The sequence below is a fragment of the Thamnophis sirtalis genome, unplaced genomic scaffold (genome assembly GCF_051295495.1).
Source record: "Thamnophis sirtalis isolate CommonGarterSnake01/CBP01778 unplaced genomic scaffold, rThaSir2_p1.2 scaffold_9, whole genome shotgun sequence".
In the NCBI taxonomy this organism is placed as follows: domain Eukaryota; kingdom Metazoa; phylum Chordata; class Lepidosauria; order Squamata; family Natricidae; genus Thamnophis; species Thamnophis sirtalis.
This window is the reverse complement of record NW_028261389.1, coordinates 38,383,714-38,410,328: the sequence shown is the minus strand read 5'-3', so window position 1 is coordinate 38,410,328 and position 26,615 is coordinate 38,383,714. Positions and strand designations below refer to the sequence as shown.

The 26,615-nt window shown below is 39.6% G+C and overlaps 1 protein-coding gene across 6 annotated transcripts in view; it reads right to left on the bottom strand.

Annotated features, from left to right (window-relative positions):
* ATP2B1 (ATPase plasma membrane Ca2+ transporting 1) overlaps positions 1-26,615 on the bottom strand; it is an 86,275-nt gene that overhangs the window by 18,889 nt on the left and 40,771 nt on the right. For all 6 annotated transcript variants that reach the window (XM_087723361.1, XM_014063149.2, XM_087723362.1 and 3 more), the window contains exons 3-9: positions 22,595-22,792; positions 16,855-17,109; positions 16,649-16,774; positions 5,788-5,931; positions 4,744-4,782; positions 3,427-3,582; positions 1,370-1,584 (exon numbers count right to left, since the gene is read on the bottom strand). In XM_087723361.1, the coding sequence (XP_087579487.1) occupies positions 1,370-1,584; positions 3,427-3,582; positions 4,744-4,782; positions 5,788-5,931; positions 16,649-16,774; positions 16,855-17,109; positions 22,595-22,792 (1,133 nt within the window). The remainder of the gene's footprint in view (positions 1-1,369; positions 1,585-3,426; positions 3,583-4,743; positions 4,783-5,787; positions 5,932-16,648; positions 16,775-16,854; positions 17,110-22,594; positions 22,793-26,615) is intronic.

Below are 26,615 nucleotides of genomic sequence, written 5' to 3'. Positions count from 1 at the left end.
CTTGTTGCTCTCCTTCATGCCCACCTCCATCATGGAGCTGCCATCTGTTCATGTAATGCACTGTGTTCTGATATTTGGCTGTATCCTTTGGCTTTGATAGCACTTTCTGCAACTTAACATTCCTTTGTCTCGTTGCTCATTCTTAAGATGAAATGTTTTTCATCAAATTCCACTTAGGCGTTTTATCTCTGAAGTCCTCATCACATTCTATTACTAGATAGGCACATAAGACTTTGAAATGGACTTACATGCACTAGGGGTTAAGCAAGGCAAAAAACCATATGATGGGGGAACTCTCAAAGTCATTTCTGAACATTTTTCTTTGAAGTGTAGCATACTGTACTGTTCCATCTTTAGTTCTGTTCCCTCAGAAAGAGCCAGTTCCCCATTTGGGAGTTCTCTAATACTTGTACAGCAGCAGATGGAGGCTGTGACCAGGAAAGTATTTGCTAAATTTTGGCTGAAGTGTCAGCTATGACCATTCTTGCAGCAGAGAGTACTACTAATGGTTATTTATGCTCTTCTCACTTGGATTACTGAAATACAGTCTACATGTGGATGCCCTAGACACCACTATGCTAATATCGTTTGTAACTATAACTATGTTTAAAGTTAATATAAACTATAGTTGCCTGGCCTGCCTACTAATTATCTTTACTGGAGGACCTGCATTACCTATCAATTCAAAAAGCTTGCTATTATGTATAAAGTTCTAAACAGCTTTGATTTTAAATATTTTTGACACCAGTTACACCATGTAGAATCTACCCAATATATACTGCTAGGAAAGCTATGTTGCAAATCCAGTCCATTCGGGAGTTGAATACAATGTTTACTTAGAAATAACATTTCTCTGAGATAGTCTTTACCGAATGAAATCCTCTTGTTGTTCCTTCCACCTACACCCTATTAAGGAGGATACATCCTTCCTGTTAATATTCAGGAAGGCAGTTCAAATGCTGCTTTTTTTGCAGAGTGACAATACCCACGCATAACCCCTCCCTTGATTCTACTGGAAAATGAATTTCATCACATTACATTGCAAACATTATTTAACAAATTCTATGAGAAAGTTTGTGGTAGTTTTTTCACATTTAAATTCTGATCTGTTGCTTTTGGTAATGATTGACTACTATCTTGTTTTGCTTGTGGTACTGCCCAAGCTGTAAGCCATTTGTAATCTTTCATTCAAATGGCATAGAAAATTTGAAAATAAATGAAATAAGCTATTAAATAACCACTTCAAACAAATATTGCTGAAGTAGTTCCTTGGGGGAAAATTCCTATACTTAATTATGGCATAATTATTGCATAATTGTGCGTAATTGCATACACAGTGCAAACACTACATCACATTCTTTGCTCATACCTTTACAGAGTAAGCCAGCGAGATAGTTACTGCAAGTGGAAGACCCTCTGGAACAGCCACAACCAAAACAGTAACACCAATGATAAAGAATTTCACAAAATACTGAATATATATTGGTGTACATTCTGCAAGCCAAAGACGTTTCTGGATCCAGAAGGTATCAATTACAAAATATAATACAAGAATGATGACTGTGACAGCAGACATCAGCAACCCTTTCATGAAGAAAAGAGACCTAGTTAATTATTTGTCATATAAATAACAGTCTCAAATAGCATTCAGAGACTTAGTTTATAAGTCTCACCAATTCATAGCATTGGAAGGTACCTTAATGGCAATCTAGTATAACCCCTTAATGCCAAATTTAGTAAAGTACTAACAGATTACCATTTAGACTCTTTTTAAAGATTCAGTGAAGAACTCACCTTTTTTTCACGTGGTTACTTGTTCTACTTGCTGATAAACTTGTACAGTCAGGAAACTTCTCCTGACATATAACCTGCACCAATTCTTTGTAGTTTTAACCCATCAAATATGGTTCTGGCTTTATAAATAATAGAGAATAAGTCTATTTCCTCTTCTAGGTGACAACCATTCCGATATTTGAAAATTACTGTCATATATCCTTTTCAGTCATCTCTTCTGTAGTCTAAATGTAGCCAGTTTCTTTAATAATTATGCGCAGGTTTCACCACTGGTAGCTTTCTTTGAATTTCCCCCAGTTTATCATTGCCTTTTTAAAATTATAGTGCCAGAACTAGATAAAATATTTCAAGTGGTATCTGACAAACTGAACCAATAGCTGCATGTGATTAGGATTTTATGGTCCTATAAACTGAATTCCAAGATAACATTTTCTTTTCAATAGCTATATCTCATTGCTGGTTCATTTTTAACTTGTTATCACTAAGGATATTTAGTGATACCCAGATCTTTTTCACATAGACTATTGTCAAGCCTTACCTATCCTCTATCTGTGCCTTAGTAATGTAAAATTGTGAAGATATTAAAACAATCTCTTGGAAGTCTAGAATTTTATGAACAATGGCACATATGATTTCAGAGTGCCAAAATCTATAGTACAAAAAGATCTTAATCACATATATACTAATGAGACCTGAACTGGTAATGACTGATCCAGAAATGTGTTTTGGAATTTTAGGTCTTACCTCAATGAGAATGTCAAAATATTATGTTGCAGTTAAGAAAAAGGAAAATTCTGTATTGCTCATTAGAAAAAACACTGAAAATAAAACTCTTCCGTTATATTACATCTATTCAAATTTAGTGTATATTTTAAAGCTGAAACTAAAAGCAGAAAAGGTAAGTAAAATAATGAAAGGATTAGAGTAACTCCCATAGGTTACAACATTTGAGATTGTTTTATTTAGAGAAAAGGACAGTAAGACAGTAAGTACACAGTACATAATTAATATTATTGATACTGCCATCAAAAGTATTGATATACAGGACTATTTATGGCTCTAAACTACTGTTTAGAAAATTATGGAATGTAAACATTGTCAATGGCTACTAATTCTGCCACCTCTAGAATAAACAAAGATAAAAAGCTTTCGAATAGCTACTGTTTTGGAACAACATGCTTTCCATGAACATTGTTTTGAGTATCAAAAGTAAGAAAAGGATATGTTTTCAAAATATTTTGATTAATTCAACATGGTTTCTAAATGTTCTATGATGCCCTAAAACAATTCTTATTAAAAATTAGTAAAATAGCTATTATGGTACCTATGAAGAGTATTGATGGTGATGGCAAATTCAATACATTGCAATGAGAATCATTAAGACAACATTGGACTTCCAGAGTTCAGTTTGTGAAAAGACTGTAAATCAAACCTAAACAAAGGTGTTAACTTTAGCTGATGTTCAACTACACGAACACCAGCACAAATTGAAATGTCAGCAAACACTAAATAACATTAGTTTGACAAGCCCAAGTAATCTATTTTAACTAGTCTGTTGTATTCTCTATATCACAATAATGCCAATCCATGGTTTTTATTCTCTGCAGAAACATAACAATTAAAGAGTCATACCTGCTTTGCCAATCTGAACTGCTAGTTTTGTAAGTTTTCCCTGTAGAACTGATTTCTCTTTCTTAGGCATATTATTTCTTTTTTTGTCATCTCCATCTATACCATCTTCGCTCTTCAAAGGTTGCATTTCCATGGCTGCACCATCCTGAGCTTTTGCTAAATTCATAAAAAGACAATTGAATGAAAATTTTATTATGGCTCAGGAACAGATCATAAATTTCAAAACAACCAAATACAACCTCGGAATATAGCAAAATCTCATCAACTGACTGAATAATCTACTTCTGTTGTTGGGTCTGAAATCTGAATGTAACAAAATCTTATGGCTTGGGCATGGAAATGATCAGGTGTATAGGTAATTTCAGGGTACCTATCTTTTAGGAAGAATTCTAAACATCATTGGCCAGAATGGCCTGACAGTTCACCTATTTATGATTGGACCAGGTGGGAATGTAAAAATACAATTAAATAAGCTCCAGAAAATCTAGAGTAAATATAAAAGATATGAGATTAATTGTGTACAGTTTTAAGGGGAGCTACTTTAACACTTACTGAGAGAAATAAGCTTCAATCTTCAATCAATCAAAAATATATGTTTAAATTTCCAGAGTTTCCAGTAGGCATGTGTATAACATTTCATTTCAAATCATATTAAGCACAAAATATGATGAATTTTGAGTTTAAAAACAAGCTATCTGTATATCTTGGAAGTCTTTTTAAAACAGAATGATTCCAACTCCAAACAGCTCTGTCTAAAATTATAAATACTCAGTGCAATCCATTTTGCACTGAATATACTGTCTCAAGAGCTACTGTATGTTTCACAAAGTTTTATCTGCACAACACTAAAAAAATAAAATATTCTGCTCATCATTATTAAATAGCATGTAAACCAACAAGTTAGGCAAGTATTTTTTATCAACTTAAAATATTGTTCTACTAGTTCTGTTCACTCACACTGTAATTTTAATACTATCATAATATCATATTGTCATTTTAAGATTATCGTAAATCATATCTTTGACATTTAAAATTAAGATGCATTTTGCATAGAAGTTATTTTTAGGAAAAAATTAATACAGTAATAGAAACTGTTCATTAGAAACAAACTGGAATACCCTGAAAAAGTGTGCAAGCTTTTGAATTCCACAGAATTCATTCAAAATGCTACTTTACCCTTTTTAAAAACCTAATGAAGAATTCTGGAGAAATTGAAAGCTTAGCCTTAGACACATTTTTGTGGCATTCTGATTGTTTCTAATAAAGTTGCTGTTCTAACATATTTTTGAATTTTTAAAATATAAGTCATATTGTTACCTTTGTTACGATTTTCAATAGCACCATCTTGTTTTTTACCTAAAACCAAAAAAAGTTAACATTTTCAGAAATTGGTAAATACTTTATATGATTTATGTGACTGAGATATCTATTCCTATTAATTTGCTAAAAACCATTTTCTTTCAGAATAACTGGCAACAATCTAATGTGAATGTTTTTTGGACCATATAATGATTTTCAGGAATAAAGAACAATGCTGTATGTATAGAAGTCAATACTAAACAAAATGTTTAATTCTGTTTAAAATAAATATAGATATAAACTAATGTAGTAAGCCTACTAAAATATTCAGAGACAGAATTTCTGAAGAAGTGATAAGAAAACTCAGTGGAGGGCAATTAAAGTCATTCTTAAACTTACAAGATTTCAGATATATTGCTAAAATATATTGATCAAACCCCAATTACAAGGTATTGTAGCTATTCATTTCTGATTGTTTAATTGTAATGCAATAATTTCTCTGCTTCTCCATCTGATTAATCCAATCAACTTTAATAAAACAGTATGCAATTTTAATTTTGTCCTTGCTTCAATTTTGTCCTTGTTCTTTTCTTGTAGCCTTCTCATAATCTCATGTTATTCCAAAGGGTTGTTCTATAACATTGATCATTGTCCATTACTACTGCAGAATAAATCCCTGGTATGATCACAGTGAATATGAATACAGCATGCTAAAGTATGGTTCAAGATTTATTATTTAGACTTCTTAAATAATTATTCTGTCATGTTTATCATTATCTGACTTGTCTCACTGAACACATCTTACTTTAGTGATATTGAAAAGAACACTAGAGTGAAACTTGATTCTACAGGCTGACAAACTGAAAACTAGTTTGGAACATTATTTTAAAATAATTCAGATACTTAAAAGATTCTAATTTTGTTTTTAAATTTATTTTGAATGACTGGAGTATCAGTGAATTATAAAATTATATTCCTCAAAATGTACATAAAGGATAAATGAACAACAAACTATCTGTAATTATCTCTAAAATAAATTTACAGGATTTAAAAAGTGCCTACTTTTCTTGTCTTTTTTCTCTTTTTCCTTTTTTTCATCTTCATCTTCCCCTCCAGCACCAAGTAAAGTAAAGATAATTCCAGTTTGTGAGTTTACCCCTACAGCAGTGACTACCATTCTTCCAGAACCTTCCATAACATGTGTACCTAGGATGAAAAAAACATGTGTGAATTAAGGATAAGCAATGTGAATTTTGTAGCTTTATCAAAATGTTAATGCTTATTTATCTGGTAATATAAAGAGTTCAAGTAGCTCACATAGAGTTATCTTTCATTATATCTGTTATCTTTCAATAAACCTGTGATGTAGGTTGGTTGAGAGAAAGTCACAACGCAAAATTGCTAGTAAAACTTTATCCATAATAATAATATACAAAGCTATGGTTAACAAAAGCAGCACTAAAAATAAAAAGATATACTTATTTTGTATTTGTATTTTGTATTTGTATTTTATTAATATTTATAGGCCGCCCTTTTCCCCGCGGGGACTCAGGGCGGTTTACATAAAATAGGGAGGGGGGTATAAACAATAAACATAAAACAATACATAAGACTTAAAATAGTACTCAACATTCATTCTTCATTCGGGTGGGGACAGATTGTGATCTTATCCCCAGGCCTGACGGGATAGCCAGGTCTTGAGGGCTGTGCGGAAGGTCTGGACGGTGGTGAGGGTACGAATCTCCACGGGGAGATCGTTCCAGAGAGTCGGAGCTGCTACTGAAAAGGCCCTCCTCCGTGTAGTTGCCAGTCGGCACTGACTGGCGGATGGTATTCGGAGGAGGCCCAATCTATGTGATCTTATAGGTCGCAGGGAGGTAATTGGCAGGAGGCGGTCTCTCAAGTACGCAGATCCACTACCATGGAGGGCTTTAAAGGTGGTGAGTAGCACCTTGAAGCGCACCCGGAGATCAACAGGTAGCCAGCGCAGCTCACGGAGGATAGGTGTTATGTGGGCGAACCGAGGTGCGCCCACAATCACTCGCGCGGCCGCGTTCTGGACTAGCTGAAGTCGCCGGATGCTCTTCAAGGGCAGCCCCATGTAGAGCACATTGCAGTATTCCAGCCTAGAGGTCACAAGGGCCCGAGTGACTGTTGTGAGAGCCTCCCGGTTCAGGTAGGGTCGCAACTGGCGTACCAGGCGAACCTGGGCAAATGCCACCCTGGTCACAGCCGTCAGATGGTGGTCGAAAGTCAGCTGTGGATCCAGGAGGACTCCCAAGTTGCGAACCCTCTCTGAGGGGTATAAAATTTGACCCCCCAGCCTGAGCGATGGAACACTGGTCGAATCTTTGGGAGGGAAACACAACAGCCACTCGGTCTTCTCCGGGTTGAGTACAAGCTTGTTAGCCCTCATCCAGTCCCTAACGGCTTCAAGTCCCCAGTTCACCACGTCCACCGCTTCATTGAGTTGGCACGGGGCGGAAAGATACAACTGAGTATCGTCCGCGTATTGGTGGTATCTTAACCCGTGCCTCCGAATGATCTCGCCCAGCGGTTTCATGTAGATGTTAAATAGTAGGGGGGATAAGACCGAACCCTGCGGCACCCCGTATGTTAGGGGCCTAGGGGTCGATCTCTGCCCCCCAACTAACACCGACTGCGACCTGTCCGAGAGGTAGGAGGAGAACCACTGCAAAACAGTGCCTCCCACCCCCACCTCTCGCAGTCGTCGCAGAAGGATACCATGGTCGATGGTATCGAAAGCCGCCGAGAGGTCAAGGAGAACCAGGATGGAGGCATGGCCTCCATCTCTGACTCTCCAGAGATCATTGGTCAATGCGACCAAAGCGGTTTCTGTGCTGTAACCAGGTCTGAAGCCCGACTGGAAGGGGTCAAGATAACTGGCTTCCTCCAAGGACCGTTGAAGCTGGAAGGCCACCACCTTCTCGACAACCTTCCCCACAAAGTGGAGGTTGGAGACTGGACGATAGTTGTTGAGAACAGCTGGATCCAAAGATGGCTTCTTCAGGAGGGGTCTCACCACCGCCGCTTTAAGTGCGGCGGGGAAGTGCCCCTCCCAAAGAGAGGCGGTAATAACCGCCTGGATCCAGCCTCGTGTCACCTCACTGCTGTTGGCAACCAGCCAGGAGGGACACGGGTCCAGTACACAGGTGGAGGCACTCACAGCCCTCATGGCCTTGTCCACGTCCCCAGGGGCAACATCCTGAAACTCAACCCAGGGACGGTCTACCAATTCATCCTCTTGTGCCTCGGCTGGAACTGCAGAGGTGGAGTCCAAATCCGACCGAAACCGAGCAACTTTGTCCGTTAAGAATTGGGCATAATCCTCAGCTCTACCCTGCAAGGGTTCCCCCGTATCCCTCCTATTCAGGAGGGAACGGGTTATCCTAAACAGGGCGGCTGGGCGAGACTCAGCGGACGCAACCAAGGTGGCAATATGAGATCTTTTTGCTGCCCTAAGTGCCCTGATGTACTCCTTGGTGCTAGTTGTTAAAAGTGCTCGGTTCGTTTTGGACTTATCGGACCTCACAGGTGCTCTAGGCGTCTCCTCCGGCGCTTCTTCTCCCGGAGCTCCTCGGTGAACCAAGGAGGCCTTCGGGATCCGCCGACCCGGAGGGGCCGTAGTGGCGCAATCCGGTCAAGGGACTCTGATGCTGCCGAGTGCCAGGCAGCAACTAGAGTCTCTGCCGAACTGTGGGCGAGAGTATCAGGAATAACCCCAAGCTCCGTCTGGAACCTCAGAGGGTCCATCAGTCGCCTGGGGCGGAACCCCCTGGTCGGTTCCTCCTCCCTACAGTGGGGGTTTGGCCTCCGGAAGTCAAGCCTCAGTAGGCAGTGGTCTGACCACGACAGGGGTATGATCTCGTTACCCCTCAGACCAAGATCACAAGTCCACTGCTCCGAGAGGAATACGAGGTTGAGCATGTGACCTGCTGAATGGGTTGGGCCCCGAATTACCTGGGTCAAGCCCATGGCTGTCATGGAAGCCATGAACTCCTGCGCCCCATCAGAGTGTTCACCAAGCGAAGGCAAATTGAAATCCCCCAGGACCATAAGCCTGGGGAACTCAATTGCCAGCTCGGCTACTGACTCGAGGAGCGAGGGGAGGGCTGCTGCAATGCTGTTGGGAGGCAGGTACGTTAGCAGCAGACCCACTTGACCCTTGAGGTCCAACTTCACCAGCAGGGACTCACACCCGACAAGCTCCGGAGCAGGGATCCTACGAGGTGCTAAAGACTCCCGGATAACGATAGCCACACCGAAACCCCTTCCCTGGGCTCTCGGCTGGTGAAGCACCTGAAATCCGTCTGGGCACATCTCTATGAGGGGGACTCCTCCCTCCGTGCCCAGCCAGGTTTCAGTAATACATGCCAGATCTGCCCTCTCGTCTAAAATTAAGTCCCGGACGAGGGGAGCCTTGTGAACAACAGATCTGGCATTTAGCGACAACAGCCTGAGACCAGGGTCCTGATTACTCGCGCCATCTGGCCTCGGAGTGGAACTCATAGGGCCGGAAGGAGGGATCTCTGTGACGTAGCGAACCCTCCTTCCCCGGTAATGGCCAGCCCTAAAGTCCCCGCCATATCTGCCCCTCCCCGTTACGACCGTAATGCTCCGGCCCACTCCCGTGGCAGTGGTCCCCCCAGCCACCCCGATGACCCCCGCATTCCCCGGCAGGTCCTCTGAAGCACACATACTCATTCACTCACCCAAGCAGTCCCCACACGATAATTAAAACACAAAATACAGCAAATAAGTCAATAAAAGTGGAACCATTCGCTCAATCACATGCGTATCCCATGCATATCCCATACAAAGGAAGAAAAAAGAAAGAAGAAAAAGAAGAGAAAGGAAAGAAGGAAGTTGCGCAGTTACTTAAAAAGTGCAAATTCTGGGAAAGTCCAAAAGAAAGTCCAGAGTGGTTGAGGGAGGGAGAGGGCCTTCTTGCGAACTGTAAGTGCCCTCCACTCGTCCAATAGTGGTGCTGTTTGCGGCAGCAGGTTCGAGGCGGCATCAGGCAGCGATGGGCATGGTAGATGAAGATGCAGGTGGCAGTGCAGATAAGAGGGCAGATGAAACTACAATCCAAAAAGTCCAAAAGCCACTCTCAGGAAGGAGTCAAGTCTCACGCAGTAAAAGGCCCTGCAATGGCGGGGGCCCAGTGGGGGAGAGAATGCACTGACAGGAGAGGCCAAGCCGAGGGGAGAGGAAGGAGGGGTGCAATAATAGCAGATGGAAATGACCTCCCATTCTCTCCTAGTGCTGTCCCAGGCTGACTGCCTTCTCCCTGGGGCAAAAAAGATGGATAGTCCAGTGCAATTCTAAGGACTCCTCACAGTCCTCAAGGTCGGGAAGGCGCAGTTGAAAATGTCGAAAAAGCTGAGAAATGCCACCCAAAGGCATCATACAAGGGCCGCCCAAAACGGCGACCCAGCTGTTTGCTTCTTCGGGCCCCCTGGAGCTCGTTCTCCTACAGGAGCCTCTTCCCTCACCAGCCTGAAAAAAAACTGCAGTGGGAGCCTGGCTGCTTTAGTGTTGGAATCCAGCTACCCAGTTATCAAAGATGAAGACACAAAAGGGAGTCAAATGCTCTTCTGGCTTTGAACTATTTTTATTGTAATTTCAGCATACTAATTGATTGGTTAGACATAGCTATCACATTATTCTCCTTCATGGTAAGCATGTAATGCAAAGTGCAGAAAAAAATGAATAATAGCAAAATAAAGGCAGGAAATAAGACAGAAGGAACATACATTTTATTTAGATCAATACCTTTCACTACTACTTTTTATATATTTAAATCCCTCTAGACAATGATTATTGGATGTTTTAAATATACATGTATAGGAATGGAGGAGAGAGAGAGATTACCATGAATTTTAACTTCAATCAATCAACAAGCAAGCCATTAGCCTATCATTTGTGGTGGAAAACTTTTCTAATCAGTCCTCACATGTCTCCTGCATCAATAAATAAAGATGTAATCTTGACTGATCTTATCTTCATTGTTTTGGATTACATTTTGAAGCTTCAGGGGAAGGAATTATGTCTCATAGATACAAAGAACAACTTTATCCGACTTTATCCTGACTCATTTGGAACTTATGGGAAGGAAGTTGCCCTCTGAAAAACGTTTAAATAAAGGCATCCAGGGATCTTATGACATATTTTTTGTTTCATAGTGCAATTGGTACAATTCCAGTTTATAAAAGGAATTAGATATTAGAAGATATTTTAGAAATGTATTTATGATTTATTTATATGGTTTAGGTTTAGGTTTATTAGATATATATGCCGCCTTCTCCCAAGGACTCAGGGCGGCATACAACATTAAAAGAAACACATAATACAAAAGTTAAAAAAAATTAAATAGAATATCCCAAACCCAATTAAAATTGACAGTGACTTTTTTTTAAAAAAATTCAAATTAAAATTAACAGTGATCAATAATTTATTTTGTTTTGTTCAGGCCAGGCTGGCTTGCTGGAAAAGCCAACTTTTTAGCACGCGTCGGAAGGACCGGAGGTCGGGGATTATACGAAGCTCCGAGGGTAGCTCATTCCGGAGGGAAGGCGCTCCCACAGAGAAGGCTCTCCCCCTGGGGGTCACTAGCCGACACTGTCTGGCCGACGGCACCCTGAGGAGGCCAACTCTGTGGGATCGCACTGGACGGTGAGAGACTACCGGTGGCAGTAGGTGGTCTCGCAGGTACCCTGGGCCTAAGCCATGGAGCGCTTTAAAGGTCATAATTAGTACCTTGAATCGCACCCGGAAAACAACCGGCAACCAGTGCAGGCTGCCTAAAAGGGGTGTAGCATGGGAGCACCTAAGTGCCTCCATGATAACCCGTGCAGCCGCATTCTGGACCAGTTGAAGTTTCCAGGTGCTCTTCAAGGGCAGAGCATTACAGTAGTCCAGGCGAGAAAGGACGAGGGCATGAGTGACTGTGCACAGAGCATCTGACGAACCAGGCGAACCTGGTAACAGGCCCCTCTGGTCACGGCCATCAGGTGTTCTTCTAAACTAAGCCACGTATCCAGGAGGACGCCCAGATTGTGGGCTCTCTCTGAGGGGGCTAAAATTTCTCCCCCTATCATCAAAGATGGAACAAGATGCATAAATTGGGATGACGGAAACCACAGCCACTCCGTCTTGGAGGGATTGAACTTGAGCCTGTTCCTCCTCATCCAGATCCGCATAGCCTCCAGGCATCGGGACATCACGTCGAGAGCATCGTTTGGATGGTTTGGGGTGGAGATGAAAAGTTGGGTATCATCAGCATATTGATGATTCCGTACCCCAAAACCACGGATGATCTCACCCAGTGGTTTCATATATATGTTGAACAGGAGGGGTGAGAGAACCAACCCCTGGGGCACCCCACAAATGACACGCCTCAGGGTCGATCCCTGCCCTCCAGTCAACACAAACTGCGACCTATCTGACAGGTAGGAGGAGAACCACCATAAAAGAGTGCCCCCCACTCCCAATCCCTTGAGTCGTCGCAGCAGGATACCATGGTACGATGGTATTGAAAGCCACTGAGAGGTCTAATAGGACCAGAACAGAGGAGCAGCCCCTGTCCCGGGCCCGCCAGAGATCATCGACCAACGCAACCAATGCAGTCTCCGTGCTATATCTGGGCCTGAAACCCGATAGAACGGATCCAGGTAGACAGCTTCATCCAGGCTGGGGAAGCTGACGTGCTACCGCATTCTCAACAACCTTCGCTACAAAGTGAAGGTTGGAAACCGGACGATAGTTGGCTAAAGAAGGTGGGTCCAGGGAAGGCTTCTTAAGGAGGGGCCTCACCACCGCCTCCTTCAAGGCGGTGGGAAAGAACCCCTCTCTCAACGAAGCGTTGGTAATCGCCTGGAGCCAGCCTCGTGTCACCTCCCAGTAAGCCGAGACTAACCAAGAGGGACAAGGGTCCAGCACACAAGTGGCAGCACTGAGTCTCCCCATAATTCTGTCCATGCCCTCGGGGGTCACAGGATCAAACTTATCCCAGATGGTCTCCACAAGATTTATCCCCGTCGACTCACCCGGATCTACCCAGTCAGAGTCCAAGCCTGTCCGGATCTGAGCGATTTTATCCTGCAGATACTGAACAAATTCTTCAGCCCTACCCTGCAAGAGGTCTTCCCCAGCTCCTTGGTTAAGTAAGGAGCGGGTCACCCTAAACAGAGCGACTGGGCAATTATCTGCGGACATGATAAGAGCGGAAAAATGTTGCCGTTTTGCCGCTTTTATCACCACTAAGTAGGATTTAATATGAATTCTTACTAGTGTTCGATCAGATTCGGACTGGCTGGCCCTCCAACCACACTCTAGGCGTCTTTTCCAGGATTTCATCTCCCGGAGCTCCTCGGTAAACTAGGGAGCTACCCGGGATCGACACCGGGGCAGAGGCCGCAAAGGCACAAAACAATCCAAAGCCCCAGTGGCCTCCCTGTCCCAGGCTTCCACTAGGGCTTCGGTAGAGTTGTGAGCAAGAGATTCAGGAAAAGTCCCAAGCTTCATCAGGAACCTTTCAGGCTCCATCAGGCACCTGGGGCAGAACCATCTAGTCGGTTCCACCTCCCTGCGGTGAGGGGTAGCAGTATGGAAGTCAAGCCTGATGAGGAAATGATCCGACCATGACAAGGGTTGGATAGAAATATCCCCTAAATCTAGATCATTCATCCACTGCCCAGAGACAAAAATCAGGTCAAGTGTATGTCCCCCATTATGGGTGGGGTCTTAACTGAGTTAGGTCCATAGCCATCATGGAAGCCTGAACTCCTGAGCTGACTCAGATGTCTCGCCAATGGAAGGCAGATTGAAATCCCCCAGGATAAGCCTGGGGAAATCAACCACCAATCCAGCTAACACATCCAGCAGCTCCGGCAGGGCCGATGAAACGTAGCAGGGAGACAGGTATGTAACAAAAAGGCCCACCTGAACTCCAAAGCCCCATTTCACAAAAAGGGACTCACATCTGCCTATCTGAGGCACAGTGACCTCCTGAGGTCTGAGACTTTTCCTAATAACCACCGCCACCCCTGCCCTGGGCTCTTGGCTGGTGAAGCCTGGTGGGCATAATTCACTAAGGGGAACACCCCCCTCTTGGCCCAAGCAGGGCTCCGTAATGCAGTTAATATGATTTATATATAGCCACCTATCTCACACAAGTGATTCTAGGCAGCTTACAAATTAAAGCCAACCAATCCCACATCCACACTGACACCCAAATAATTCCATACACCATCAAAATAGTAGAGCACATTTACCCTCACCCCAAATGCATGGGAAACAGCTAGGTCTTCAATATCTTGCAAAAATCTACAACGTTAGAACTATCCATATTCCAGAGGGTTGGGGTAGGAGGCTTATTTCAGAGGGTAGGTGCTGCCACTGAGAAAGCATGACTTTGGGGTCCGAGAAGATGACCCTGTTTTACAGCAGGGATCCGGAACAATAGGAGTAAAACAAGAGGAGAAAGGCAGTCCTGGGAATAATCTGGCCCTATGCCACAGAGGATTTTTTAGATTATAAACAGCATCTTTTTAGATTATAAACAGCATCTTGAATTGCAGCCAGAAGCTTATTGTAAGCCTGAACATCTTATAGAACAGTGGTGGTACATGAGCCTAACGAGAAATGCTAAAAACTGTCAATACTGCGGCATGCAGGACCAGCTGCAGCTTTCAACAGTTCTTCAAGGGAAGCCCTATGTGCACTGCATTATAGGAATTCAAACCTAAGACGACTAAGGAACAAGTTACCATGAGTAAGGTGAGAATCCGAGAAACCGAATTTGTATCTGAAAGCTTCTTTAGATGCAGAAAAATGCTTCAATGTGCCATGATTTGGGAGTTGGTGAATTAAAAATAATATTTAAATCCATCAGCTAGAATGATTATGAATGGTATTAAACAGTTATTTTTTATAGCAATGGCATATAAACCTTAATGAGTGAAGGAATATACATTTGCCTATAACATTATATTATATTTATTATACTATATTTTGCTATATTTATGTTATGCTATGCTATACTAAGCTATGTTGAAATTTCCTAAGGATAATCTGTATCTTCTCTTTTATAAAGTTTAGAATTAGAACTATTAGGTGTCTTCTTTTAGGCAATTACATTAAATTATGGGGATCAAAGTAGCTTAGTAGAGACTATTATTTATTCAGATGATATTTTCTTATTTCTGTTAAACTTCCAATCTCTTTACCTCAATTTGTAAATAATCTAAAGTAACACGTTAAATCATGGAATAAGTCTAATATATTTCTGCTTACATTACAGATATTAATGGCAATTTGTGAATTATTGGTATTTGCCTATTCTCCAAAGTAATATCTTAGAACAGTGGGTCTCAACCTTCCTAATGCCACAACCCTTTAATACAGTTCCTCATGTTGTGATGACCCCCAACCATAAAATTATTTTATGTTTTCCGTATTTTTTTTGAAAATATGTGTTTTCCAATGGTCTTAGGCGACCTCTGTGAAAAGGTCATTTGACCCCCAAAGGGGTCCCGACCCACAGGTTGAGAACCACTGTCTTAGAACATGTAGTCCTCGACATATGTCCAAAACTGGGATTGGAATTTCCACTGCTAAACAATGCAGTCCTTAAGTGAGTTGTGCCTAATTTTACAACATTTTTTTACAGTGGTCATTAAGCAAACTTTGCTTCCCCCACTGGCTTTACTTATTGGTAAAGGGGACTTTACAATCCCCTGGGAAGATTATAAATAGTGATCACATGAATCCTGGAGAATGCTGGTTGCTGGGTGCATCACGTGATAATTGGGATGCTGAACAGTTTCGTGATAACCAGTCGTAGGTCACTTTTTCAGCGTCATTGTAACTTTGAATGAGTGTTAAACAAATGATTAAATCAAAGACTACCTGTACTCCCTTGAACAATTGTTAATATATTTAAATGTTAAATTACATTGAATATTCTTATGAATCTATGGGGGGAAATAAACATGGTCAAAATGATTTTATTTCTTCTACACTGATTTACACTTCAAGATGAATTTATTAGTTCCTTTAGATGTTTTATATCAAGAGAGAAATTATTCAAGATATTTTATGGGATAGTCATTTTTTTTTTCCTAATGTAGACTTTAACACAAAGAATGGGGGTTTTATGTAAATTTAACCTCCAAAATTTTCAGTTCTACTAAGTGGCTTATATTTTCATTGGATTTATAAATAAAATAATCCTGAGTATAAACTTTTATAGGAACAACTTATAGGGAGTGAGAATATATTTATGACAGGTCATGATTCTTACATTATAAAAAAAAGTCATTCCATACACATCTTATTTGTATTGTGAAAGAAATCTAAGTATTGAATCATAATACTAAATGAAATGTAAATCAAGAAATGAATTATTTTTGTATCAAATTTTGAGGACTGCACCATTCTACTGCATTTTTTGAAATATTAACTATGTATAACTCTTTACTTTGAAAATTTATTTCATTACTGAAGTATTAAACAATTAAGTATTGCAGATTGGCCAGAAAAAATAACATACTGAGGGCCACAGCATCAATAATTGCAATAGTGATCTATTCTAATATACCAGCATTCTAGAAATTATTTAATCTCATGGGAAAAGAAGATACTACAATAACATATGCTTAATTAAAGTAATCACATTAAAGGATGCTTGTATGTCTGAAATCCTACCTGTTGTTAGGACCTATCATTTTGGTCCTGAGGAACTTAAAAAAGTAATACATAATATATAAGAGAACTAGTTCTTACCATACTGTCACCTAGGAAGACAATGTGTCACATAACCTAGTTCTAGAAGTAGGAAACTTTGTTCAGTTTCCATAATATCTCATGCTTAGATCCTAGCTATCATTTGATCACTCACCTGAGAGCATCATAAGATCTCGATCCAACACTTTCTTAACAAGATCAGATTCTCCAGTGAGCGAGCTTTCGTCAATTTTGAGGTCATTGCCTTGTATAAGTACACCATCAGCTGGTAAAAGGTCACCTAAAATAGAAGCCAAAACTATATTTAACAAACAAATAATAAGTTACGGAGATGACAATAAAATAAATGGGTATATTTACCGTATTTTACTTGTGCAATGTCACCAACAACTATGTCAGCTACAGGTATCTGGATGACCTGGCCACCCCTGATGACAGTAAACTTCTGTTCTTGTTCAATACGGCTTTGCAATCCCCTAAACTGCTTCTCTTTACTCCAGTCATTAAAAGCTGTCACTAATACCACACAAACGACAGACAGGAGAATTGCAGCTCCTTCAATCCATCCTGTTTCACCTTCTTCTTCTTCTTCTCCAACTGATACTGTTCCACATACTGCAGAAAGTAAACAAATAATCCAAATTTCATATTCAGTTTTTATATTGATCTGGTTTATTCCAAAATTGCAATGATTTAATCCATACAATCATTACTTCATTATATAGAGTTTGTTCTAATAACAGTAACACATCTGCTTATTCAATATTTAAATTTAATTACCTCAGCTGTTTCCATATTACATACACTTTATCAGGTAGTACGAGCATGTTAAGCTACTATGGTATTACAACCATTGTAAGGCTTTTTAAAGTGGGCATCAGCCCTGTTCTCCCATGACTTAAAATATGTTTCCATAGACTTTCAGAATGTCCTGCTTATTTAATCTCAATAATTTTTTATTGTTGTTTTAGTTTTATTTATTTATTTAAGAAATTTTATATGGCCACCCACTCACTCTCAGTGAATTTGGGTGGCTTATGAAAATAAAAACCCAATATACAAACAATAAAAACAACCCCATAATACTTTAATTTATTAACTCATTAATTCTAATTTGGTCTAACTAAAGCACTTTAGCTTGGGTATAGGACTGTTCTCCTTGTACCCTTCTCCGCCCCTTATTTGCCCCCAGGGTTTTTCCCCCAGTCATTCACCTCTACAATTTCGCCTCTGCTGTTAGGACCCTAGTTGTTCACCCTAGGCCAGTGATGGTGAACCTTTTTTGGCTCGCGTGCCAAAAGTGGTAGAACCGTAGTGGGGGTCATGTGCAGGTGTGCCACACCCATAATGCTATGCACACAACCCGAGCATGCATGTGCGCACAACCAGCACTCCCCCATTTTTGCTGTGCTTTTTCCACCATCCCCAGGCTCTAGAGGCTTTATAGGAGCCTGGGGAGGGCGAAAACAGACTCCCACACCACCCCCTTGGAGGCTTCAGGAGCTTCCCTGAAGCCTCCGGAGCGCAAAAAACTGGCCCCACGAGCAAACCGGAAGTTCGGGAATGGACTTCCGATTTGCTCGTAGGACCGGTTTTAGAGGCTTCCCTGAAGGCTCTAGAGGGCAAAAAAGCCGACCTTATGAGTAAACAGGAAGTTCAGGAATGGACTTCCAGTTTGCTCGTAGGGTCGTTTTTTGCCCTCTGGAGCGTTCAGGAGTCTTTAACACTCTGGAGGACTAAAACCCTGTTCCCTTGGCATTAAAGTAAACTTCAAAGCTTCGTATGTGCAAGGTCTCATAAAAATAAATGTACAAATAAATAAAACTAACCAATCAATATGTTTCATGATACCTTTTATTTTTCTTCTATTTCTAATTGATGTACCTCAAATCCAGGTTACAGCACTACACTTTGCTAGTGTGATGTGTCTGCTTCAAAAGGTTTTATGTGTGTATACAGACATATCTACACTGCAGAAAGCTGGGAGCAACTCCCAAAGCAATTGTATGAGCCTTGCAAAGTAATTGATAGGAAAGTACTTAATTTGTCCTCACAAATTGCAGAACACCTGTTCTTAAATAGATTAAAACCCAAATAAACAGATAATTTTAAAATGACTACTCAAAGATACTCTTGGATTAAACAATTTCTCATAAACAAACACACATAGCTAGTTATTACTCAATTTACTTACTCAAAAGATATATCCTATCCAGTTTTCAATGCTAGTAATCATTTGGCTAAGTTCTCATAAGGATAATAAACTCCAATTCTTTAGTTGGAAAGGCTCCAGAACAAGGGTACAGAACAATAAAGCAAGCTTATTATAAAAGGTGAACTAGCAGAACTAAAAAGGGCATGGCAAGCATCTCCACCAGAGATGATAATCCTTCTTGGGTACCATATATAGTCTTTTTCAGTATAATTACAATGAAAGAAAGTTGTTTCTTTAGTGATTCAATAAGTTTTACAGGTCTTTATTCTTTATTAATTGTGAGGACCAGTAGATATTGAATTAAAATCCGAAGAGCTACAAGCTACATTCAAAATTCTATCAACAAATTTCTGCTAATGCAAAAGGCCTTTTTCTTCATTACTCTTTAGAATTCTCCTGCTTCAGAAATATGAAGAAGAAGCAGGTTTGGGGGTGGACAACACATTGCAATGTAAGGAGAAACACTATCATCAACTGATAGAAAGAAAAAACTGATTAAAAAAATAACAAGTAGAGCCAGTCACACTGTCATAAAATACTAGTTAAGCTATATGGTTTATGTCAATCAGGACAAACATAGATTCTAATTTAAGACCAAGGATGGGGGAAGTGAAGTTGGAGCTTAATCCTCTCTTGGCCTGGGACCAGACCTTGCAATCACTGAGAAATATTAACAATGCTTCTTTCTCCTAACTTCTAAGGAATAAATGCAAACAAAACAAAAAAAAGAAAGAAAATAAAAAGGAAACAATGAAAGTGAAAAGAAACAATGTCTTGTTTCCTGGCTAGTTAGCAAAATTTTACCCAATTACATTTTTAATTAAATGTTAAAGGCTGCCCTTGGGCTGGCAGAAAGAACTCATTATTTGTTCAGTGTTTTACAAATGGAATCTATTAATATTATAACACATACACTACCAATTAAAGTACCCTTCCCAATCTACAGTACTTAGTTCTAGATCAGGGGTGTCAAACTCACGGCCTGCGGGCCAGATGTGTCATGTGCTGGCCACGCCCACCCCGGTCTAGTGAAGGGGAAAAAACTCGTGATGATGCAAGTTTGACACCCCTGTTCTAGATGTTGGCTGACTTTAATCAGTACTTGCAGCCAGCAAGGCCAAGGACTTTATTGGATAGGGATGGCAAGTATACTCAAAGCAGAGATGTGCTATACCTGTCAGCTAATTCCTAAAAGGAGTCAACTTTTTCACAGACATGCATGGTAGCCATATGGTTTCTTATAAACAAGAGCTTGATTTATGGAGGATGCTCATTATTGCCTAGTTCATATTTCCTTTACATAAACATATATTTTCCTAAGTCCATTCAGGACTAAGATAAACCAATGGAGAAACCAAGGAAAAGGAAATGCTCCTCAAAGGTATCTTATTCAATTATACTTGAAGGTATACAGAATGTAGACGGCTGATATATAAATAAGTCTGCCAGAAACCATTGGAAGGCAAGCAATGCTTTAGAAATTAATATACTAGTTTTTTCCCAATCATGATCCTTTTGAACAGAGACTTTTGCTCCCAATAAAATAGTACTGCTTAGAAAAATGTTATATTTGATAGTTGTGCAAATAATATTAATATACCTTGTCAAATTTTGAATTAAGAGGAAACTGAAATTGCTTTGCAGCAGCCTTCATAGACTATCTTTCATAAGAGCTCCTGGAAGAAGTATTTGTTCATTTTATAATTCATGATAAAAAAAAATAAGTGCCACTGAATTGAGTGCAGTCTCTGGTGGTTATATGAACATTCAAACATCAAAAGTAATATAACACTTGTATCTCATATAGGTAAAAATAATTTTGAAAAGAACTGTATGTAGAAGCATAGTAGGAGATTCAGATTTAAAGAAGGAATATATAAAGCTATGTAACTCAATCAAAATGGGTTGATATAGTCATATACAGTTTTGTTGTCTTTTGTTGAAACTATAACTACCCTGGAAGACAGTGTGGTAACTGAAGTAGTTCTTAAAGTAGTGATATTGTAAAACAGCATGCTGGCAGTTCAGTAATTTGGGATTAAGTACACACTACTTTCTCTTTTCTATACAGACTTGTTATAAAAACTGAAACGTGTTCCACTAGCCTGAAAACTTCCTTATCCTATTCTGAATAAAGAATATGTATATCCCCAACACTGAAATATTTAAAGGAGGCTTTGCTCCCAGGCTACTTTAAAAGTAAGCCAACAATTAAGAAATAGGTTTCCAATAGATTTCCATATTTCAGAATGTCTATGCAGAGTCTCAGTCATCCAGGTCACGATTGTCCCAAAGATGCTTTTTAAGAGAGGCAAAGAAAGACCAGTTGCCTCTTGAAAAAACACCTTTGGGACAGTATTTCAGAAGTCATCTCAGTGAACATGTCAGAGAAAGAATTCTGCAGAAAAACACACTCTCGCTTTACTACCTAAAGTCAAAATTGGACAGATTTTGAAACAATATGCAATTTTTGTCTTAGACCATTTCAGATAGTGTGTTGATTTTAAGATTCTGATTTTATCTGATAATTCTGATATTTTGTAGCACCATATTTAGTTATTACAATTAATAATAGTATGGTAAATAAACATTTATACTATATTGAATTGAATTGAATTGTTTATTATTTATAGGCCGCCCTTTTCCCTGAGGGGACTCAGGGCGGCTTACAATTCATGGGAAGGGGAGTGCAAGACAATATAACACAATACGTGAATAAACAAAATAATAACAATAAAACATAACAGTCATTCAACATTCGGGTGGGGCGGCGTAATCCTTATCCCCAGGCCTGACGGGATAGCCAGATCTTAAGGGCTGTGCGGAAGGTCTGGACGGTGGTGAGGGTACGAATCTCCACGGGGAGATCGTTCCAAAGGGTCGGAGCTGCTACAGAGAAGGCCCTCCTCCACGTAGTCGCCAGTTGGCACTGACTGGCGGATGGAACTCGGAGGAGGCCTAATCTGTGCGATCTAATAGGTCGAAGGGAGGTAATTGGCAGGAGGCGGTCTCTCAAGTACATGAGTATATGAGTTTAGAAAAATACCTGTTCTGAAATCAGAACATGTTTTAGATATCTTGATTGCTCCATTTAACAGATTTCAATATAGATGAATGGCATTTTTTAAAATAAATTCATCTAATAAATGATAACCCAGGAATATCAATCTGCACTGGTGTTTGCTACATAACTGAATGTTGACCTGAATTAAAGAATAAACATAGGGTATTTGTTAAATGTGTCTGTTTTTGCATTTACATCGTCAGGAATGAGAGTTAACAAGGAGAGAACCTTGTCCTGCCTCCATCTGGTTTCCTACTTCTTTCATTAATACTTCTATTTAGACACTCATATTTACCTGTCCTCGGGAGCAGTAAGGAATGGAGTACATGAATCCAGGCCTGCTCCTGAACTCTCTCCAGTGAAAAATACAGCATCTGAAGAGATCCTATACTTGAGGAAATTAGATTATAGTAAAGCTCAGAATGCCAGTCCAAACATAGATTAACTGAGCTCTTTTGATTGTCTACACTATGTAACCCTGGGGAAATTAAGTTGAGAACACAGAGTGAAGTTGCTCTAATTATCCTTGTTTTCTAGATTTAAAAACAGAAGAAAAAGGAAGAGCAATACTAAAGATTATATAAACCTACTGTCATTCCATCAGGCATTCAAGATATGTGCAAATATGATGAATATTAAAATCTATATCTTGATCAAATGAAGAAATGCCTAGAATTTAATGTGAATATACTTTAACCTGTCAAGTTCTCACAATTCTAAGAACACAAAACCCATTTTGGATTTACAACAGAATTCTAACACGTTCATTCTGGTATACTTCATGATAAACAAGAATAAAGAAAACCTATTTGATTACTTACATGCTTCGTTTCCTCCTGGAGGTTGGTAAAAAGAAAGGCCCAGTGATATTATGGCTGCAATTTCTAAAATTATTAACGTAACGTCCTGTAGTGCTTCCCATACTAACTGAAGAAATGTTTTTGGCTTTTTAGGAGGTATAAAATTCTTCCCAAATACAGCTGCTCTCCGCTCTATATCTGCTGGATTTCCACTTAAGCCTAAACAGTAAAAAGAAAAAATGGTTTTAGAGTAGTTTATCGTCACCTCCTAACAAAAATGAAACATTTTCATATTGTATTTATTAACATGTTAAATACTCCAAATCTGTTATTTTGTACTTATTTATTATCATGCTATTTATTCCTATATTTGCAAGAAAAATAGCCACTATGGTAATATCGGGACACTTGATTGCTTTTCTAAAATAGTAGCAGCAACTGGCTACAAATCACTGAATACATGTGTATGTATATATGTATACATGTAAAACTGGCATGGTAGCAATCAATGAATGATCAGAAACTCAAAACTTTTGTATTCAAACCTTTATGTGTTTAGAAAAATCTTGTACAAAACAACCCCTTCATGTAATCCTAATGCCAGCTATAGTTATACATATGTATATATGTATGTATGTAGATATATTCCAGATAAAAACCAAATATGTTTTTAAAAACATTTATTTATTTTACCAATTCAGTATATGCTAAACAACCCCCAATTTTAAAAGAAATTAATTATAAGCATAAATGAATACCAGTAACAAATTAATTTTCCTTATTTCCCATGTTTCAAAAAAGGGAAATTCCCACATGCTGGCAAGATTTTACTTCGGAAAATTGCCAATGATTTTTGGAAATTTCATGTATCATTTTTTCAATGCTAATTGAAACTATAACTATTTTTTGTTTTTAAAAGAAATAAAATATATATTGTGTGTGCTTAAGGCAGATTTTGACCGTTTCTGGAAAAACAATTCAAAAGGGAAAATTCTCTTCTAACATTGTACTCCCCGCCCTTTCCCCCCAAAATAATTATAGCACAGAATATGTGTGTTCTCAACAGTTTGAGAACGAAAGCTGTTCTCGAAAGCTGTGCTAAAAAAGCTGTGCAGACAGAAGTTTGTCCACCATTTTAAGTACTAATCATATTTGTTTATATAACTGTATATTACAAAGCCACTTGGATATTGCAAATATCAAATAAAAAAAAAAAAACATATCCCAGAATTGTATTGCTGTTTTATTTTCCCTGTCAGTATTAAGGAATCATTCAATTTTACCTGTATTAATATGGGGGAGGGGGGGATTTCACAATGTTGCCTAACGACACTAAACACAACAGAAACAATGACAGTAGAAGTGATTCCCAAATTACAATTCCCAATTACATGCCCGATATTGGCTGGGAATTCTCAGCACTGTAGTCCAAACCCATTTAGGCAACTCAAACCTTGACTATTTAACAGAATTAAAACCCAATTTATGTAACACCATAAGAACACTTCAGTTAATGAAATCAGTTAATGACTGCCTCACTTGGAAGTCAATATGTAAACACCTGTACTCAGCTCAATAAAATATGTAGGAGAATCCTAATGTACAAATTGGCCAATGGTTATTAAAAATGAGTGTTTCTCTTTTAAACATGTGTTGAAAGAACATTGTACAGTCATTACAAATCTCATAAATTATGAATGGCTCAGATAAATAGAGACCAAGTGTGTTCCTTTCTAATTAGGCAGCAAATAAATGTGAATAGCTATGAGTTGTGGTCCAAAAAATGTTCCCCAATGGTTGCTGGAAACTTCATATACACAAACAGCCCTTAATAAATCTTTTAAATCATGAACCTTTTGCTTACCATAGGCTGAATGTAGAGGTACTGTCTTGAGCCACATGTAAAATATATAATATGTATATGTATGTACATATGTATGTACATATGTATATGTACATAAATCACAAAATGTTTATGATCTTGTGGAACCACTTTACTAGCTGATGAGGACCACATGCAGCCTATGGGCCATATGTTGGACACACCTGTTTTAGATAGAAGACTGTATGTTTTAGTATAAACCCTTTTTAAAAATATACACTATGCACAATTATTAGGCAAGTTGTATTTTGGAGGATTAATTTTATTATTGAACAACTACAGCGCTCTCAGTCAATCCAAAATGTTAATAAACCTCAAACCTGAATATTTAAGAAAGTGAAAGTGAGGTTTTGGCTTTCTTAGGAGATTAAGTATGTGCATAATTAGTGGACAACCATTAATGTGCACAATTATTATGCAACTAAATGAAAAACAAAAATTTGCCCATCTCACTTGTTTATTTGCATTTGTTAAAGTGAGTATAATAAACGAACAACTTAAAATGTATAAATGAACATTTCTGACATTTCAAAAAAATATATATCAGTGACCAATATAGCCATCCTTCTTTTCAGTAACAGTTCCATTCATGGAGTCTATCAGTTTCTTGATCTGTTGACGATTACCTTTTTTTCATCAGCAACCACAGCCTCCCAGACACTGTTGAGAGAAGTGTGCTATTTTCCTTCACTGTAAATCTCCCATTTAAGAAAGGGCCACAAGTTCTTAATAGGCTTTAGGTCAGGTAACGAAGACGGCCATGTCATTATGCTTTCACCTTTAAGGCCTTTACTTTAAGACACATAGTGGAGCACTTTGATACATAAGATGGAGCATTGTCCTGCATAAATATCATGGTCTTCTTGAAAGATGCAGACTTTTTCCTGTACCACTGCTTTAAAAAAGTGTCTTCTAAAAACTGGCAGTAGGTTTGGGAGTTGATTTTGAGTCCATCTTCAACCCGAAAAGGTCCAACTGGCTCATCTTTAATAATACCAGCCCTTACCAGTACCCCACCTCCACCTTGCAGGTGTCTGACTTGAAGTGGAACTATGTTCTCGTTACTGATCCAGACACAGGTCCATCCATCTGGTCCTTTAAGAGTCACTCTCTTCTCATTAGTCCATAAAATCTTTGAAAACTCTGTCTTCAGTTATTTCTTGGCCCAGTCTTGCAGTTTCAACTTATGTGTTTTGTTCAGTAGTGGTCAGGTTTCAGCCTTCCTTACCTTGGCCATGTCTCTGAGCACTGAACACCTTCACTTCTGGACACTCCATGTAGGTTGCAGTTCCAGAATATGACAGTACTGGAGGATAATGGGTTCCTGCTATCTTCACGTTTGATTCTTCTCAAATCTTTGGCAATTAATGTGCGTCTTTTTTTCTCAACACATTTCTTGTGACCTTGTTGACTATTTGCAACAAAATGTTTGATGGTTCTGTGATTACACCCCAATATCTTAGCAATTTCAAGAGTGCTGAATCCCTCTGAAGGAGTTTTTACAATTTTTGACTTTTCAGACTCAGTTAAATCTCTCTTTTTTCGGCCCATTTTGCCAGAGGAAAAGAAGCTGCATAATAATTATGCACACCTTGATATAGGGCAGTGATGGTGAACGTTTTTCTGCTTGGGTTCCAAAAGGGCATGTGCATGCCCACACACATAATGCAATGCCCCGTGCATGTGCGCAGGCCTCACTGAAGCCTCCGGACTTCTGGTAGGCTCATTGGGTCATTTTTCGCCTCCCCTGGCTTTAGGAAAGACTCCAAAACCTGTGGATGGCAAAAGACAGGCCCAACGAGCCTATCGAATGTTCAGAAATGAACTTTTGTCTGGCCCGTTGGGCCATTTTTCACCCTCCCCAGGCTTCAGGAAAGCCTCTGTGGATGGCGAAAATGGGCCCAATGGGCCTATCCGAAATTTGGAAAGGAACATCCGGGAGGCCCGTTGGGCTGTTTTTCACCCTCCCTAGGCTTCAGGAAAGCCTCCTGAAGCTTGTAGATAGCGAAAAACAGGCCCAACAGGCCTACTGAAAATTCATTTGAAACTTCTGATAGGCCCGTTGAGCCCGTTTTTCACCATCCACAGGCTCCAGAGGCTTTCCTGAAGCCTGGGGAGGGCAAAAATGGCTTCCCCTGCCCTCTGGAAGGCTGAAAATCA